The 16,822-nt window shown below is 42.2% G+C and overlaps 1 protein-coding gene across 9 annotated transcripts in view; it reads left to right on the top strand.

The window, feature by feature from the left end:
• The window catches only part of ARID1B (AT-rich interaction domain 1B), a 437,894-nt gene that overhangs the window by 299,307 nt on the left and 121,765 nt on the right, over positions 1-16,822 (top strand). For all 9 annotated transcript variants that reach the window (XM_025866378.2, XM_025866380.2, XM_073894146.1 and 6 more), the window contains one exon: positions 8,495-8,738. In XM_025866378.2, the coding sequence (XP_025722163.1) occupies positions 8,495-8,738 (244 nt within the window). The remainder of the gene's footprint in view (positions 1-8,494; positions 8,739-16,822) is intronic.

Here is a 16,822-nt window from a genome sequence, read left to right on the forward strand (position 1 = left end):
GTTTTTCAGAGTCCATCATCTCTCATGGTTCGTCTCCCCCTCTGACATACTCCCCTTTTCTTCCTCTCCTGTTATCTTCTTCTTTTCCTTTTTTCTTAAAATATGTTGCGTTATTTGTTTCAGAAGTACAGATCTGTGATTCAACAGTCTTGCACAATTCACAGAGCTCACCGTAGCACATACCCTCCCCAATGTCTATCACCCAGCCATCCCATCCCTCCCACCCCCAACCACTCCAGTAACACTCAGTTTGTTTCCTGAGATTAAGAATTCCTCATATCAGTGAGGTCATGTGATACAATAGCCAAACTGTGGAAAGAGCCAGGATGCCCATCGACAGATGAATGGATAAAGAAGTTGTGGTATATATACACAATGGAATATTATGCAGCCATCAAAAGGAATGAGATCTTGCCATTTGCAACGACGTGGATGGAACTGGAGGGTGTTATGCTGAGTGAAATAAGTCAATCTCCATTGATTCTTACACAGAACTGAAATGAGTGGGGCAGCTGTGTAGACCCCCCGGGATTCCTGCGGTCTAGGAAACACACCCTTGACTAACCTGGACTCCAGTTATGGAGGCACTTGCTGCCATTGCTGTTGTTCCTTCATTTGTTAAATTTTATATAATGCTGAAATATATAGATCTTGAAAAACCTTTTTACAAATTTCTTCTTAGTGGTACCTATAATTTTAGTCATGTTCTGAAAGCATTCTTTGTTCATAAACACTTCAAAACATGATTTTTTTTTTCTTTAAAATGCTCTAACATGTCTTTCCATTCCTTTTCCTTCTCTGATAATATGAGAAGTCACCTGTTAGACCGCCGTTGGCTCCCTGGCTCCTAAAAAGTGTAAGCACGTGTTGCTTGGTGTCAGTGGACAGCGGTGGCTCACAGCTGGCCTCATCCCCCTTCACTCAGCCTTTATTTCTCAGCTTCCTGGCGCGCTTCTCCTCTCTGCTCTGCAATGGCGTCCCTCCCAGAGCTCTGGCCTTTCCACATTGTTCTCTCTGCTTCCAGTCTCGTGCCCACCACTCATTCAGAGGGTGCACGTTTGCTCCTGGTCTGGACCCATCTCAGACAGCAGCCCCTGGGCTACCGTGCACAGGCTGAAGACACCCCATTCTGTATTCCGCTCTCTTACTGATGCACCTCTCCATCACAGAAGTCTTTCCCTCCTTGAGAATCCATCTCTTTAGCTGTCTGTCTCTTTTCATTGAGACTCCATGAGAAAGGGACATTTGAGTGTATAGGATCACAGTATGTCATTCACATGTACAAACTGCCTTCTACCTTTTTCCCCATCTCCTCGCACCCACCCGCCACCACAGCTTCATCTGCAGACCTTAGATAGGGCAGGCCGCAGTACAGAATCTCTCCCCAAATTATTCATTATCCTTACTTTATTATGTAGTTTTACCTTCACCGGTGGTCTGTCATTTGTATTAGTAAGTGTCTTCTTTAAGATGCCATTGCTCTCGGAATAATGAAAGGCCCACATTTATTCACACGTGAGGCTTGTTTAGTGTTTTCAGCACTGACTTGGGCTTTGGCTTGAGGTTAAGAGGGGTCTGGAGGCTCTTGGCTGTGTTGGAGAATGAAATCAGTTAAAAAAACATTTTGGTAGGAACAAGAGATTGGGAGCTAATAAGATGCTATAGATTCACATAAGAAAATAATATATAATATCTCTGGTACTTAGAAGATGCTAAATCAATGGTAGTAACAGTTGTTGTTACTAAAAAATCGTGATGATTATGTTCATTATCATTATCATTTGTGAGCACAGTCCTAGTAGTGTAACCAAGCAGGGTGATGTTATTTCCAGATGAAAGTATATCCCAAATTCCATAGAGTGAAAAGAAAACTATAAATACATTTTCTTACCAAATAATTTTTAAGTTCAAGACTGCCCATACTGTGTTAAAGGGTCTGTTTGTTGTTCTTCCTAGCCTACACAACATCTTGAGACTGTTCTTAATAGTGGAAGAACAGAGAATCTCCCTGGGCAGAGTTCAGAAACTGAGAATAATTTAGGATCCCCTTGGGGCTTCTGCAATGGAAAAAAATTCCCTTACATGATGCATATTTCATACTTATATTGTTTACCACGTCTAAATTTAGAATGGCAAGCACATTTCATATCAGGAGTTCTAACCCAAGGAGCTTTGAGGCTAGCTTCTATTTTAGGTGCTGATTTTTAAAAATCAAGGGAAATATAACCATATTAGCAACTTTTGCTTATGATACTATGCTTAACTCTGAATCCTGCTTTTGTGAAATATCAGTTTAGTTGATTACCCTATAAATGTCCCATTAAAATGAGAGTTACCCATATTGGAATCTTGGCTTGAGAAAAGGAAAGCGGTTCTTGGCTATGTCATTACAATGAATTTTGACTCATGAATTTTCTTTGCATTTTTCCTTGGCTTTGGCTAGGGGTTTGTCATTTGTGGAGCTTGTGACTATGTTTAAATTAACATCAAACACTTTTTTTTTTTCCAGTTGGCCTCGTACATCTTAAGGCTATGTGTTGTATATATTGTCACATACAATGAAGAGATAAATATTTGTTATTTGGACATGTTTAAATAGAAAGTGATATATATAACTTGGAAAGAAGATGCTTTTAGAGCCTAAAAATTACTGCTTTGAAGGATTTTTTTTCATGGATTCTGTTTTTCTGTGCCTTTGCATTTTTTTATTCATTTAGACAGGAAGCCTAAACTTTTAACTCATTTGCTGTCTAGACAAATGAAAGCAGCAGGGACTTGGGTGGGTTGCACACAGGTTTGTGCCGAGAAGAAACCTACTAACATCATAGAGAGGGAACAGAGTCACTGTGAGGTTTTTCCTTTTGTGTGTATGTCGGTCCAATTATTGACTCAATTCTAATATCAATTTCAAGGTGTATTTGTATCACATGTCCAGAATGATAGTTCTAAAATAAGGTTGGAAGGTATGAAGTGATTTCACAGTGTGTGAAGTATCAGTTTCTAAAAAACTAAGCAGTCTCATGAGGCTGGGGGTGGATAGCCTCAGGGATGCTAATTGGAAACAGAGGGCTGAGAATTCGTTGCTAAATTTTAATAGTGAAGTCAGTAGTTTTCACTAGAGCATTTATGGTAAATATTTAGAAAGATTTGCATGTGCTCACTTACTTTGTATGGTGTTTGCAGCTGTATTTTACCACAGAGCATATAAATTCAGTGACATTCAGCAGAGACCAGTGAAACGCATCCTCTCTTTAACACCACACCTGGCAGAAGGAATCACACAGCCCTTAAGAAAGTTAGGGTCTAGTTGGAGAGAGAAAAAGAAAAAAATGCATGCCTGAATTTTATACTCAATATTCTAAAAAGGAGAAGAGACACTATTCCTGCTTTTGAAGATGACTGAAGAGACTTTTTAAAAGACCATTGAACTGGCATTTTAACCTGTGCGTCAAACCCATGGGAAGTCACAGTGAGAAATCATTAACTGTATCCTATTAAAATCCTTAAACAAGAGACCTGAACTAGTCTCATTGATTGAAATATCTTCTCTGTTTCCAATTCAGTGTTTATCCTTGTGCTCTCTTGGGGCACTTCCGAGCAAGAGATGCCCAAATGTGTGCGCTCCTCTCCAGTTCTCTATCAGACGCTGATCTGATGCTATCAACTAATTGTATTGAGGACCACAGCTTAGAGGATTTTGGAGTTGATTTGCTTTTTTTAAAACCCACTTATTTAATTAAACAAGGGAGTAAGATTTTCTGACTTATTCCCAGGTCTTTGAGACAGTAAGACATCGCTAGGATTGGCGGAATTTATCCTTGAGGCAGCTACCTTCCTAGATAAATTGAATTCCATCAAAGCCAAAGATGCCTCTTGATGTAGTACGTCATAATATACTAACAGTATTTTTAGGGAGGATCAGAGATAATATGTAGACCTGAGAGAGAATATTTATAATGTTGTAGGTCTGTTTTGCATTTATGTAGATCTCTAAAAATTCTTCCTATGCTCCTCCTTCATGGCATGTTCCCATATCCATCACTGCCCTGTCACCGCCCTTCCCCACCCTGTCCCATTGTATTGAATCAGGAACATATTTGTGCTCTGTGTTAATTCATAAGTGTTTCTCTTGTCAGAGTCTTGATAGGATTGTTATTGCTCCCTGGTGGCATTTCATTCCAAGTGCAGTGAAATCTCTTGTACTTGTCACTTGGATTAGAATGAAAATTTTACATGGACAGAGGGTGCAGAGATGATGGTTTACAGAGGGAAAGTCTTTGCAGGGAACTTTCACTTAAATTTTAAAGCAAAACAAGCTTTTCTTTTTTAAGGCATTGATTTTCTAAAAATAAATTAACCATCGACAGTAGAAGTTATCTTATTTTTGGTGTGCTGGAAAGTAGTCAGTATCCTGAGTGATGTCAGATACTGAAAACCCAACTTGAGAGCAAGATTTTACCAACTCAGGCTGTCCTGGCAAAATCCTGAATTTACTGTGTAGGAGCCCATGAAGTCATTGCCTTACCCGTCACTCCCGTCCATACAAAGGAAAGATGCCGGGAATGCTGTGGGGCAGGGGGACTCCAGCCCCTTCAAAGAGTCCTCCCTGCCATTACCTTACCTGCCAGCTTCCCAGCAAGATAAATGGAAGCACTGTAGCTTGAAGGTGTCTTGGTTAGAATGAGATGCAGTAAGGTCTCTCTGTTCTTTCCAGACATCATAGATCTGATAGTACTTACAAAAGAAGAATAGAGTTGGTGCCCTGCTGACTAAATTGTCCTCCAGAGGAGTATTAGTTACAGAGCTTCTTTGTTAACTAGGCTGAATGTTTAAACCACTGTTGAACTTCTTTTATTAACATGTTTTAAGATAGCTATACATACGGATACCCTAAGCGTCTGCAGGGCGGGAATATTTCTCTATAATTTACATATAAAAGTTACGTGTATGTATAATAGTAATACAGAAATTATATCTTTTTATTACTCTTCTGTTACACTGAGGTCTAGTCAGCCCTGAAATTCTGATGACATGTGAATACTAAGAAAGCCACTGTTTTTATATTTTTCTCTTGGTATTTCCTCGATCAGCTTGTTGAATAACAGAAATGTTTTTCATGCTTTTGCAGCTTGAATGAAGCCTTCTTAACACCCATCTGTGTCACTTGTTCAGCCATAACTTGGAATTTTAAGGGAGGACAGGGAAGGAATTTATAGGTGATGTGGAGAATTTTTCAAATTTCCAAGTAACAATTTGGGTTTGTTTGGTTTTTTTTTTTATGAAGAAAGATTTGCATAAGATTATTTAACTTCAAATAATGATGTTTTAAAAAATCGAATCTGTGTCAAGTCTTTTCTATGTTTAATATCCCATATGTAGTGTAGTAAAAGAGAATGGTTTTATATTTAGTTATCTACTGATTTCTTTTTCTCCAAAGAAGCATCAAATCCTATTCTCCGCGCCCCAACTGATTTTGTCTGATTGACCCTTTGTTTATTAGTCATACACATTCGTGAGGTATTAAGGGAGTGTGTCTACACCTGGAGCCCACCAGCCATCCTCACTGGGGGCCTCCCTGGGTGATTCGAATACCTGCCAAGAGAGCACGGTTCTCTCTGGCTCCCATTCAGTGTTTCCCGGGTGGGTGCAGTCGTGCGGTCAGCGCCTCTTCTGGGGGAAGCGCCGACAGGTCCTGCCGGGCAGTTGTCACCATGCACTTCAGCGGAGGCCCGTCTCCTCTTCTTTACCCCAAGGGAGAGGCAGCGACAGTAGAGGCTGTACCAGGAATCCCACCACTCTCTGAATCGGGGGTTGGCACACTTTTCCTGAAAGGGCCCCATGGTAAATATTTTAGGCTTTGCGGGCCTCGGGGTCTCTGTAGCAGCCGTGGGCCACACATAAAGGAACGGCGGGGACAGTGTTCCAGTAAAACTTTACAGACGCTGAAATTTGAATTGCAAGTATTTTGCAAGTAGATCACAAAGTGTTGCTCTTGATTTTTTTTTTTTTTTCCAGTCGTTTAAAAACAGTCAGCTGGTGGGCAAAGCAAAAATAGGCAGGGTCCAGTTTGAGCCCCCGGCCAGAGGCTGCAGTGCTTTGAAGAGCCCCGCCGGGGGTCCCTCCGCACTTCTGTGAATTGGTTATATCAGGTTAGGAAGGGAGGGACTTAAAGAACCATCCAGGACTCCAACCACTCTTCCCCACCCCAGCACCCATCCTCGCTCTGAGGCTGTGCACGTGAGGAGTCAGCCGTGGGCCTGGGGAGGGAGGGAGGGACCAATGGAACTTGCCCTGTTTCCTCTTTCAGCAAGTCAGTGTGTGTGCACGTATGCACTCTGCTGGCTTCGGTGTTGTTTCTAGAAACTCAGATACTTGTCTTGATTTCTGAAGTGTGAGTATTTTCTCCATTGTATGTAGCATATCACTTGCTTAATAACCTTCCTGTGTTTCCGACCCTGCTTTGCAAAAGCTGTGTTCGGTTCAAAGAGTCTGAATCGAACTGTTGTTGAACCCAGTAGTCAAGTCAAATACAATGTTTTAGCAGCTGAATATGTGCAAAATCATGCAACTTGTGTGCCCTGCATAGAAATGTTTATTTTTTTTCTCTGGATTCTGAAAATACGATTTTGTTTGCCCCATTTCATTTTGGAAATTTAATGATACTTTCTCAATGGTGATGTGTTCAATCTACGCTGTTACTATTATGTTTGTTATTCATAAGCACGGTTATATGACGTTGAAGAGTACTCTCTACTTAGATGTTATTCTTCTTAGCATAAGAAATTTTTGTTTTTCCGTAACATTCGTTTTTGTGAGGCTTTCACAGCTATTAAGAAGGTATTTTTTAATCATTGGCAATTTTGCTGTTAAAAAAAAAAGAGAGAAGTTAATTATATGATATAGCAGATGGTTAACAGATAAACTTTCCAGGAGACTGGGATCCTCATCCTGAGTTTGCTTTTTGACACTTGGGGGGACCCTGAAGAGCTATAACCAGCTGTGCTTTACCTGCTCCCTTTTGTATTTACTGGTCTAGATTCATTCTTCAGATCCTAAGCATCCACCTCCACCAGTTTTCCAAGCCCTAGTTTTAGACGTCCCTGTAGTAAGCAGTGAGGTAAAATTAATAAAGTTGAATGAGTCGAGGGTATAAATTAGAATTGAATATGCTTTGTAGACAGTAGCATCACCTAGCATTTCTGATCCCGTTCTGTAGCATTTAGTCCTAGATCATCAAGACAAGTAATTGTAGACCGCACCACAGCTTTGAGAGCTCAGTCAGCACTGGCCCTGCGCCCCGCCTGGGTCTGCAGACTCTTGTGACCTGGGGTTACAGGCCGGCCCTGGCTGACTGAGCGCCTGCTGGGTGAGCGGGACTGAGCGCCATTCTGGGCCCTGGTGCCACGGCGGTGAGGAAGGCCAGACTAAAGTCTCTCCCCCTTTCAATCTGACAAGGGTGCAGAAGCCTGTTTTTCTCCTTTCTCCTCCCTCAGCCTCCCTTCGTCCCCTTTAGCAGATGGTTCTGTCCTCAGTGGGGTCACCTTCGACCGTCACTGACTAGCTGAGCTTCAGTTCCTGTATCTGTCTAATGGTGATTTTAACAACTGCCTTAGAGGGTGTTAGGAACAAATTAGTTGGCACTAAAAATTGTTTGTTTAGCTTAAAATTGTTATAAAAAACTAAGGTATAACATTAGGACTCATTTCTGCCAACATAACCTCAAAGGGGTTTATATTCACAATATCATTCAGAAACATATATGTCACTATTTTATTATAATGGCACTTACAGTTACTTAGAATGCAAGAGTTTCTCACCACAAGGTTTGGTTAAAATTTTGGTGTTCTGTGGGGTGCCTGGGTGGCTTAGTCGGTTGAGCGCCCAACTCCTGATTTCGTCTCAGGGTTGTGAGGTCAGGCCCCACGTTGGGCTGCATGCTCAGTGCAGAATCTGCTTAAGATTCCCTTTCTCTCCCTCTGCCCCTCCCCCTGCTCACACACACACACGGGCACTCTCTCAAATAAATAAATAAACAAATAATTGCTGTTCCATTGGAATATTATAGTTTGAAATTCAAACAGTCCTTCAATGTTGACTCTAAATAGAAGGATCCAGAACAGTAGTTTTCAGTATTGAAGCCACCATTCCATTCAGATGGTAAGTCACCAAGTCAGGCGCTGTTTCCTGTGACTCTTTGAACATGTGTGTTGGGCTAGGTGCTGGCAGCTTAAAGGAAAGCTGTCAGATGGCTTTATGAAAGAGAGGTACAACTTTATTTACTTTTGGGGGCTGGGACAGATCTTAGGGTTCAACTCACGAAGAGACCTCCTGAAAGTCTTCTAATAACAAGTGGCCACGCTCTGAATTTTGGCAATTATCTAAGAAAAACTGTCTCTGAAAGGGGCATTGTTAGGATTTTTAAATCGTTTTTTGGTCAGGTGTGGGTCCGAGTGTGTTACTCCATAAACATGGTGTTTCTCTCTTTCTTTCTCAGGACCTGTCTGGCTCCATCGATGACCTCCCCACGGGAACGGAGGCAGCTCTGAGCTCAGCAGTCAGCGCGTCTGGGTCCACGAGCAGCCAGGGGGATCAGAGCAACCCGGCTCAGTCGCCTTTCTCCCCGCATGCATCCCCTCATCTCTCCAGCATCCCTGGGGGCCCGTCACCTTCTCCTGTCGGCTCTCCTGTGGGCAGCAGCCAGTCGCGATCGGGCCCAATCTCTCCTGCAAGTATTCCAGGTATTAATTTCTCAGTAATTACTATTTTACTCTGTAGTCAAGACAGACCTGGTGTTCATCAAGAGCAACACGCATGCCGCTGCTTTCTTACTGTTGAAAAACCTGGTGATGTGAATTGTCACCAAAGCATTTGAGAGTTCCAGTTCCTAAAGGTACTCAACTAATGAATATAAACACTCAATAAAATCACCAATTACTGTGATATTTTTGGCTTGGACATTCACCTCATGCTAGAAAATTATTTATTCTTAGCGAATTTTGTAATGATTCTGTTCATTAAGATGCTCTGTTGGTAAGTGCCACCAAGGTGAGACTGTGCACAAGGATTGGCCTTAGTTTGTATGGTTCTGTTTAATTTATGCCAGGACACATACTGTGTAGCCCGTGTTTCGTGTTTACACTCACCTGTGTTTTACTTGGCCCTCACGCATTCAAGTCCTTGTTACTGATAGAAAGGGACCTTCTGATTTTGATACGAGGAGTTCATGTTCCAGTTAACTCTTGCATTCGTATGTCAGGGGTCTTAACTGCTTCTGTATCTTCTGCTTGCTTTATTGTGTACGTAGGCTTATTTGTCTGTTGCGTCCAGCTTTCTTATGTCAACATCACCCATTTCTTGTATCAGCAAACTAAATGTAATTTTTTTTCCCTTGTAACTTTTGCTAACACAGTCTAGGTGGCTGCCAGAAAGTGCCTCTTACTAACCTATTAGAACTATATTAAATTGCTGATACATTTTCTAATAGTTTACTCTGTTCTTTTGAAAGCATGGATGGTAGTTTTATCCCTTCTTACCATTTTATTTCTTTTATACTTAAAAAAAGCTCATGATGGAATGTTTTATATATAAACATATATATATATATATAAATGTAGAGAACATGCTAATCGTGAGACATAACTATCAAAGAATACTCATGAACCCACGTCCAGTTTAAGAATTGGAGTATCACAGTGTTGTTGTTGTCTACCTGTGTGTTCCTCCCTTCTCTTCAGGCTTCTTCCTCTCCCCTGCCCCAAATACTCTCTGAATATTTTTTTAATGGTTCTTTTTGGGGTTTTTTTGAAGAATTTTATTGCAAAAATCCATAGAGTATGTATCATTAGTTTTCTTTAGTTTTGAGATTTATAGAAACGTATTTACATGTTTCTATATGTATGTTTAGAATGACTGTATCATTTTTCAGCCGAGCTGAGATACTTTGGGGGCAGGAAGGGTTGCTATTAATAATTACAGGACAATAGGCATAAACTAGGAAGGTTCTTGGCACAACAGGAAATGTGGTTACCCCATTTGTACTGTAAATGGTCTTCTAGAATTTACTTATTTAACTAAATATTCTGTTTCTAAGATTCATCCATATTTTAGATAACAGCTATAATTTTGCACATTTTGATGAAGGCATTTTGATGTTAACCTTTCTTTCAAAGATATGTTTGTCCTCACAGAGATTATAGTAAAACCTGGATTTATCTGCTTTTAACATTTTTTAAAGCTATGAATACTCTATTTTTCAGAAGTCCTTAGGCAATTTTTGGTTATGAGATGGTTTTTGAAGCATCACTTACCTAAACATTGGACAGTCATATGTAAAATACTGTATTTGTCAAGCAGAAACGCGCTGCTTTCTAAATTGGATCAAAAGGACTTTTCTTAATAACTTCAATGAAAACTTTTCTGAGATATAAAGATATTGTAGTTTTTCATTTAAAATTCCTGACACGGGTAATTCACAGTCTGATGATTTGCATACATACGTTTTACCATTCCGATGGGGATTTTGAGGCTTCCTCCTCACTGTTTGGATTTTGATGCGGTGTAGAACACATCCCCAAGAAACAAGCTCGCTTGGGACACATGATAGCGTAGATTGTGGAGGAGGTGGCTCAGCAGGGGCACTGGCTTCAGCGTCTGCTGCTTCGTCCTGTCATGCGCAGGGTTAAGTTGGTCAGCGGATGACGCTTCTGATGACCCATTAGCCCCATCTCAACAAGTCACTGCGGGTGGGGGCCTGGATAGGATTCTCTCAGCCTGCTTCCTGGGAAAGGAAGTTTTTAGTAGAAAGCTCTCAGGTTTCTTGGAAATGTTTAAAGCATCCAGTTTGTTTTTAAGCTTGGGTCCAAAATGCGAACTGCCCGGGGCCTCCATTTTCATTTCACCGCACACTCCCAGGCCACTCCTCTGCATCCGCCTGGTTCAGGGAAGAGATGACACAGCAGAGGTTCCATCTGGGGGGAGGAAGGCTCTTCAAGTAGATCCGTGACCACGTTTGCTGAGGGCAATGGGATGCAGAGTCATGGAATTCTATACAGCACGGCAAATGGAACGTTTCTCTCATGTTCATGTTACTGTAAGAGGAATAACCTCTTGGGAAATCTGGTCGGCAGTTTCGACACCTGTTCCCTGTTCTCCTGGCTGGAATCACAGATTACGTTTCAGCGGCATGGACTTCTATAATCCTCTGATCTCACCTCCTCGTTTTACTGGCGCTTCCTTGTCGTGTAACCTTGGACAGGCCTCTAAGCCTCTCTGAGCCTCAGTTTCTGCATTTGTGAAGATAACAACTGTATGTCTTAGGGTTCCTGTAAAGTTCAAATGTGTTAATGCACATGAAGCAGGGACAGGGTCAGCACTCAGTGCATGTTAACTATTGTTGTGGTTACGGTTATTACTATCTGAGACCTAGAGGCTTCCCCTCGTGATCACTGACCAGAGCAACACAGTTGGTTTGGGCAGCGAGTCTTCTGATTCTTAATCCAGTGGTGTTCTTGTACAGTTCAGAAGACACACATGTCAAGTTTCCAGTGATGACTTGCTGGGTTTACTGAAGTCACTCAGTAGGACTGCCTTCGAGCCAGCCATGAGAGCATAATGTATTTTCATGAAGTTGAATCCATGTTTCCTCTAACCTGAAAAAAAAAAAAAGATAAGTTAGTGGTTGATCTTCTTGGGGATTGGGTCTGAGAAGGCCAAGAGGAGACCAGAAGACAAGGGGAAAACAAGAATCCATACCCTTGCTTCATTTAGATCCTAGGCAAATTGATTGTTGTGTAATGTGATGGACAGGCAGTCTAGCCGAAAATTTAACGATAGAGGTAGTTTTAAAATCCAGGGTTATTTCTCACACTTTTGCGTGTATGGAGACAGCATTAACTAACTGGTCAGTACACCCTCTTAGTGGCCGGGTGCAGTCGAGCAGGTTGCTCATGGACAAGGACATGGGCCAGAGGGGTAAATGAGCGTGAAATTCAGGCTGCTCTCCTGTGGGAAGGGGCACCCTTTTTTAATTCATACAGAGGAGCCACTCATCTATCTTGCCCTGGACCTCTTGGTGGTTGGTTATCCTCCACGGCTTGCGTCCAGATACTACCTGTTTCTCCTCCTCTGTTCCCAAAGCTAAGCCCAGGGACGTTCAAACATCGGTTTTTGATAGATGCTCATCACAAACCTTGTATGTTGTTATCTGAAGGGGATTTGTTAAAAATCATGCAGGTTTTTGTTTGAAAAAAATTTTGGTCTTCTCTTTCCCTCCACCTAGCCTATATGCCCTTGTTTTTTTTTTTTTTTTTCTTTTTTTAATGGATTTGTGTGAACTTGGTCATAGGTAATAAAACCACGTTTTAGAGATGGTCATGAAGTTCAGTGTTCCTTTTTTATTTAACCAAATGCAAAGACACCTTCCCTTAGAGAATCATTAGGCCCATTTAGTAGTCTCACCTTCTCCTTTTCCCATTCCTAATCCTCATGTTGAAGTTTTGTGAATCCATCCATTAGATCCTAAGCCCAATGTACGGTCTACCAGCATTTGCTTCTGAGTCTGTCCTGGTGACGTACGGATATCAGGTGGTGATGGCCCGGTGTCCCACCCAGGGCAGGAGACTCCCAACTGCTGCTTTGGGAATGTCTGGTTGGACTTTCCACCCCCCCCCCCTTTTTTTTTCCCTGTAATATGGTGCTTTCTCTTCTCCCCGTTCCCTCCTCTTGCTGCCAGCACTAACTTGTTTCTTCTGACCTCTCTTCTCTCCCATTACCTCCCGCTCTGGCTTGCTCCTGCTTCTCCGTGTGTCACAGATTGACTCTTTCAGTCATTGTCTCTCCGGCAAGTCATTGTTAGAACGCGCAGCTGGTGTGTAGCCGATAGCCACGGCGGGGTAAAAGCAGACTGTTGTGGGGCTTCTTCCTACTGTTGCCTCCCAGGGTTTGTGAAAAAAAGAGCAATCCTTGTTCTCCATCTCTGTCCTGCTAAATGAAATTGACAGCTAATGAGAACTATCACAGAGGTAGATAAACAAAAGCCCAGGAAAGCATCCCGAATGGCTGAATCTCTTTCTTGCCTGTGAAACCGCTTCTCCACCCACTGCACGTTTGCCCTCCTGCCCTGTTGCCTCCCAAACATTGTGAGCATCCTGGGGACGGCTGCCGTGATACACGCTGGCACGCGTCGGCCCTGGCGTCGGCCCTGGCACTGCCCTCGCTCAGTGGGGCTTTTCCTTCCTGCATTCTTTTGAAAAGCAGGATGGAGATTTTCTATGGTAAGTAGCCACATGGATTCCCCCTTTGTTTGCACATTCCTGGGCTCCAGCCCTGCGGCAGTCGGCAGTCCGTAGGCAGACGTTAAAGGGTTTCAAGCCCCCGTCATTCAATGTAAACACGCGTTGGTGAACCATAATGTGTACGTTGTAGTTCCCCCCAGTGCCATGATACGTTTCCTTGTTTCTCCTCTCTGCTTTCATTTCTCCCTCTTCTTTATATTGGTGTATTTATATTTAGAGACAGAAACGAAGTATCTTCATCTTTCTGATTGGTAGTGCGCATGTATATACACATTTAAATCAGGCAAATCTCACGTCGGGTGCAATCGATTTGAAAGGTCTGATGTTAGACATGTGGTTTCCCTTTTAATAAATGACCCCATTGTATTTTTGCTGCTTACTGGCTCACATCCTAGAGTTATTTACCTTGGTTTTAGGAAAATAAACGATTGGGTCTTGAATGGATTGTGTAGGTCTGACACGGGTCCTCATTCGTCCCCACACGTAGCGAAGCTGACACAGCACAACATCAGAATGCGTAGCTGTTGCCAGAAGATTTAGTGGGTGTTAATTTCACTTGTCTTGCCTCCAGAGCCAACCATGCCAGTTTACTAACAAAGCAAAAATGTAAATAAGCCCAACTTTTTTTTAATTTTTATTTTATTGGCCAAAGGCTTTTGTCAGCTTTTTCCTCCATGTGCTGGAAGCAGCAACGGTGTTAAATATTAAGAAGGGTGAGCGTACAGTGGAGAGTGGTGATGGGCAGGCAGAAATTAACTGTTCATAGCCTTATGAACATTTTTGTTTATAAAAACTTTAAATGTTCAGACTGCTGAGAATATTCATTGGTTTTGTTAACAGAGCTCTAAAGATAGTAACTGTAAATCCCTGAATAGATTTTCTCCATCCCGCCCCCCCTTTTTTTTTAGCACTTGGCGTCTGCACCAAGTCCAATTTTAGGTGGAGTTAAGAGCCTTTCATCTGACAGCAGAAGGGCTATTGATTATAATAGGCTAGGACCAAAGATACAAATCTAGGTATTCAGGTTGGCGTCATGATGAATAGATGTTTGCTTTTCATGGCCATTCCTTCTGGCTTCGTCCTGGATCTTTATTATAAGACTAATCAAAGACCCCATCCTCCTGGCGGTCGTCAACAGAGATAAAGTTTCATCAAATATGAAAGTAAAACTCTTTCTTTTTGAGTTTTATGTGCTTGCTGTTTGAGGTCTCACCTCTCACATGGCTCCTCTCCAACTTGACTGTCGGACAGAGGAGAGAGAGAGCGAGAGAGAGAGCGCGCTCGCGCGCATGAGAGGCTGTGGGTCAGGGCGGTTTAAGAGCTGAGAGACCGTGAAGGAGGAGGGTGAGGTGGACCAAAGTCTTTCATTAAGCTTTCAAGAGCGGTCCTCATCGCTCCGATCTTTTGCTATTCATGCCTCCCTCCTCTGGAAGCTCTCCTTTCCCTCCCTCTGCAGCTTGCTGGAGCATTTCCCTGGGCACACATACACACACACACAGCTGCTTCCAGGGAGCCTCCCCCAGGCGCACACCCCCCTCCCCCCCCCACGCACTCCGTGCCCCTTGACCTGTACAGACTCACACCCGGCAGATACCTTCAGTTGCTGTCCTTCGAAAAGGATCACAGGTTTTAAGAGCCTGTAGAATTGGTTTGCCAGAGATCACCCTTCCACTCTCTTAAAGCACCAGTTACTTTACGGTTAAGCCTGATTCTCTGAAGCATTATCATGTCAGTTCCTGGATGGTAAGTGATGCATCCAGCATACCAACCAGTCCTAATGAATTTGTACCCCTCTGGAAAATCTCAGATACTAAAAGAATGAATTCCAAAAAAGGGTGGCACATATTCGATTAAATATGGAAAATGACTCTTTTAGGGCAGCACTGTGGTATATCCTATGTAAGTGCTCACCTGCTTCTACCCTCCACTAAGCCAAGTGAGAGCTAGGATGTCTGTGGGAGCTGATAGAGCTGCACATAAAAACAAGAAGATACTCTGGTCAAAAAACTAATTTTCTTGCTTAATTTGACATTCAGACAAGCAGATTCTGGAAGGATGCTATAATGGGAAAGAGAAAAATGAATTGCATTTAGGAGTTAGTCATAGGCTGGAGTGAACAGGAAGGATTTTAGTGAGAGGAAATGATAGTTCCTGGTCTAATTTGTCAAGATTAGTACCTACAAAATGAACACCAGAGGGTGCAAGCCGTATCTCTCGATTTTTTTTTTTTTTTAATCCATTCCCCTTGGATTTTTAGAACTCTTAGGGCTGAAAGCCTAACCCGTCCTAAATAAAGAAATTTTCCACTTTTTAGTTTATCTTTGCTTAAAACGCAGGGTAAAATTCTGAATTTATTTCACTCTGTGTAAGTGGTTCTAACCCAGTTTCCTGTCATGGTCCCATCAGGAGCATCTATCTCGGAGATGCCACTGCAGGGAGTGACGCATTTTTTACTTGAAAGTGTGCACAGTCACCCTACCTGATAAATCTTATTTTAAAACATCTATCAAGTGCTCCGTTTTGGCTTCTCTCGAAGTAGAAATCCTCCAACAGCTTGTTGCAAGGAAGATGCATGCTGCTTATTGGCAAGCTGAGCAGGAAAAAAAATTCTTAAACACAAAATGCCATTGATATATCCGTGTTTTTAATCTGTGGCAGCCTGGAAAACATCAATTCAGCAGTTCTACAAACCATGGAGAACTTCAGCCAGTATTTTTTTTTTCCCTTACAAAGTAAACTATTTGTATGTTATACAAAACAGTAATTTCAGATCCATTCCAAATGATGCTTAGCAATACTTAAGAAAGCAACAGTATATTTTGTCTTTGAGAGAGATGCGATTGCATTTCTGTAGGGCTTAGATACTAGAGCCTTCCCCTTTAGGGTACTAATTTAAAATTCAGACCAGGAGCCATGTTCTGGAGACTCAGCACTTTGTTGACATCGTGGTTGTTCTCCTGCTGTGTCTAGAGGGCAGGCTCCCCACTGCTGACCTGCAGCCAGATCCTTGCATTCTAAACAGCTGGGGTTCTGAGCTACCCTTTTCCTTTTCAGGCCCCTCCTGACCCAAGTCAGGTATTCTGGTAATTGGGGAATGAGTATTTCTTCTTTTTTTCAAAAGCAGAAATTGTTTTCAATTCTTCCAGTCCAATCAATTTCAGATTCAACCTTTTCCACTTCTTCTCCCACATTCAGAAATAAGAGAATATTAGGATTTTTTCAAAATACACATTTCCAGGTGGTTTTGCTCCTCCTCTCAGTTAAAAATTAAGTTATGCAGTTCAGTTTAAACTCTCCCTCTCGGTTTCCATTCCCTTTCTTGGATCTTCTGCATATGAAAACATAGAAAAACCTGTATCACCAGGGTAATACTTTGTGTCTCCTTCCCGCTCTGTGAGAATTGCGGTGACTAATGTGTGTACGTGGCTGATCCAGCAGTCCACGCCCACTTCTCCATTATTTTTTTACACTGTTCACAGAAGAAGCATTTCAATCTCCTTGTTGACTGTTTGATTTCAGTTCTTGAGCCG

This window comes from Callorhinus ursinus, unplaced genomic scaffold, assembly GCF_003265705.2.
Source record: "Callorhinus ursinus isolate GAN/ISIS: 27379988/994484 unplaced genomic scaffold, GSC_fseal_2.0 scaffold6, whole genome shotgun sequence".
Taxonomy (NCBI): Eukaryota; Metazoa; Chordata; class Mammalia; order Carnivora; family Otariidae; genus Callorhinus; species Callorhinus ursinus.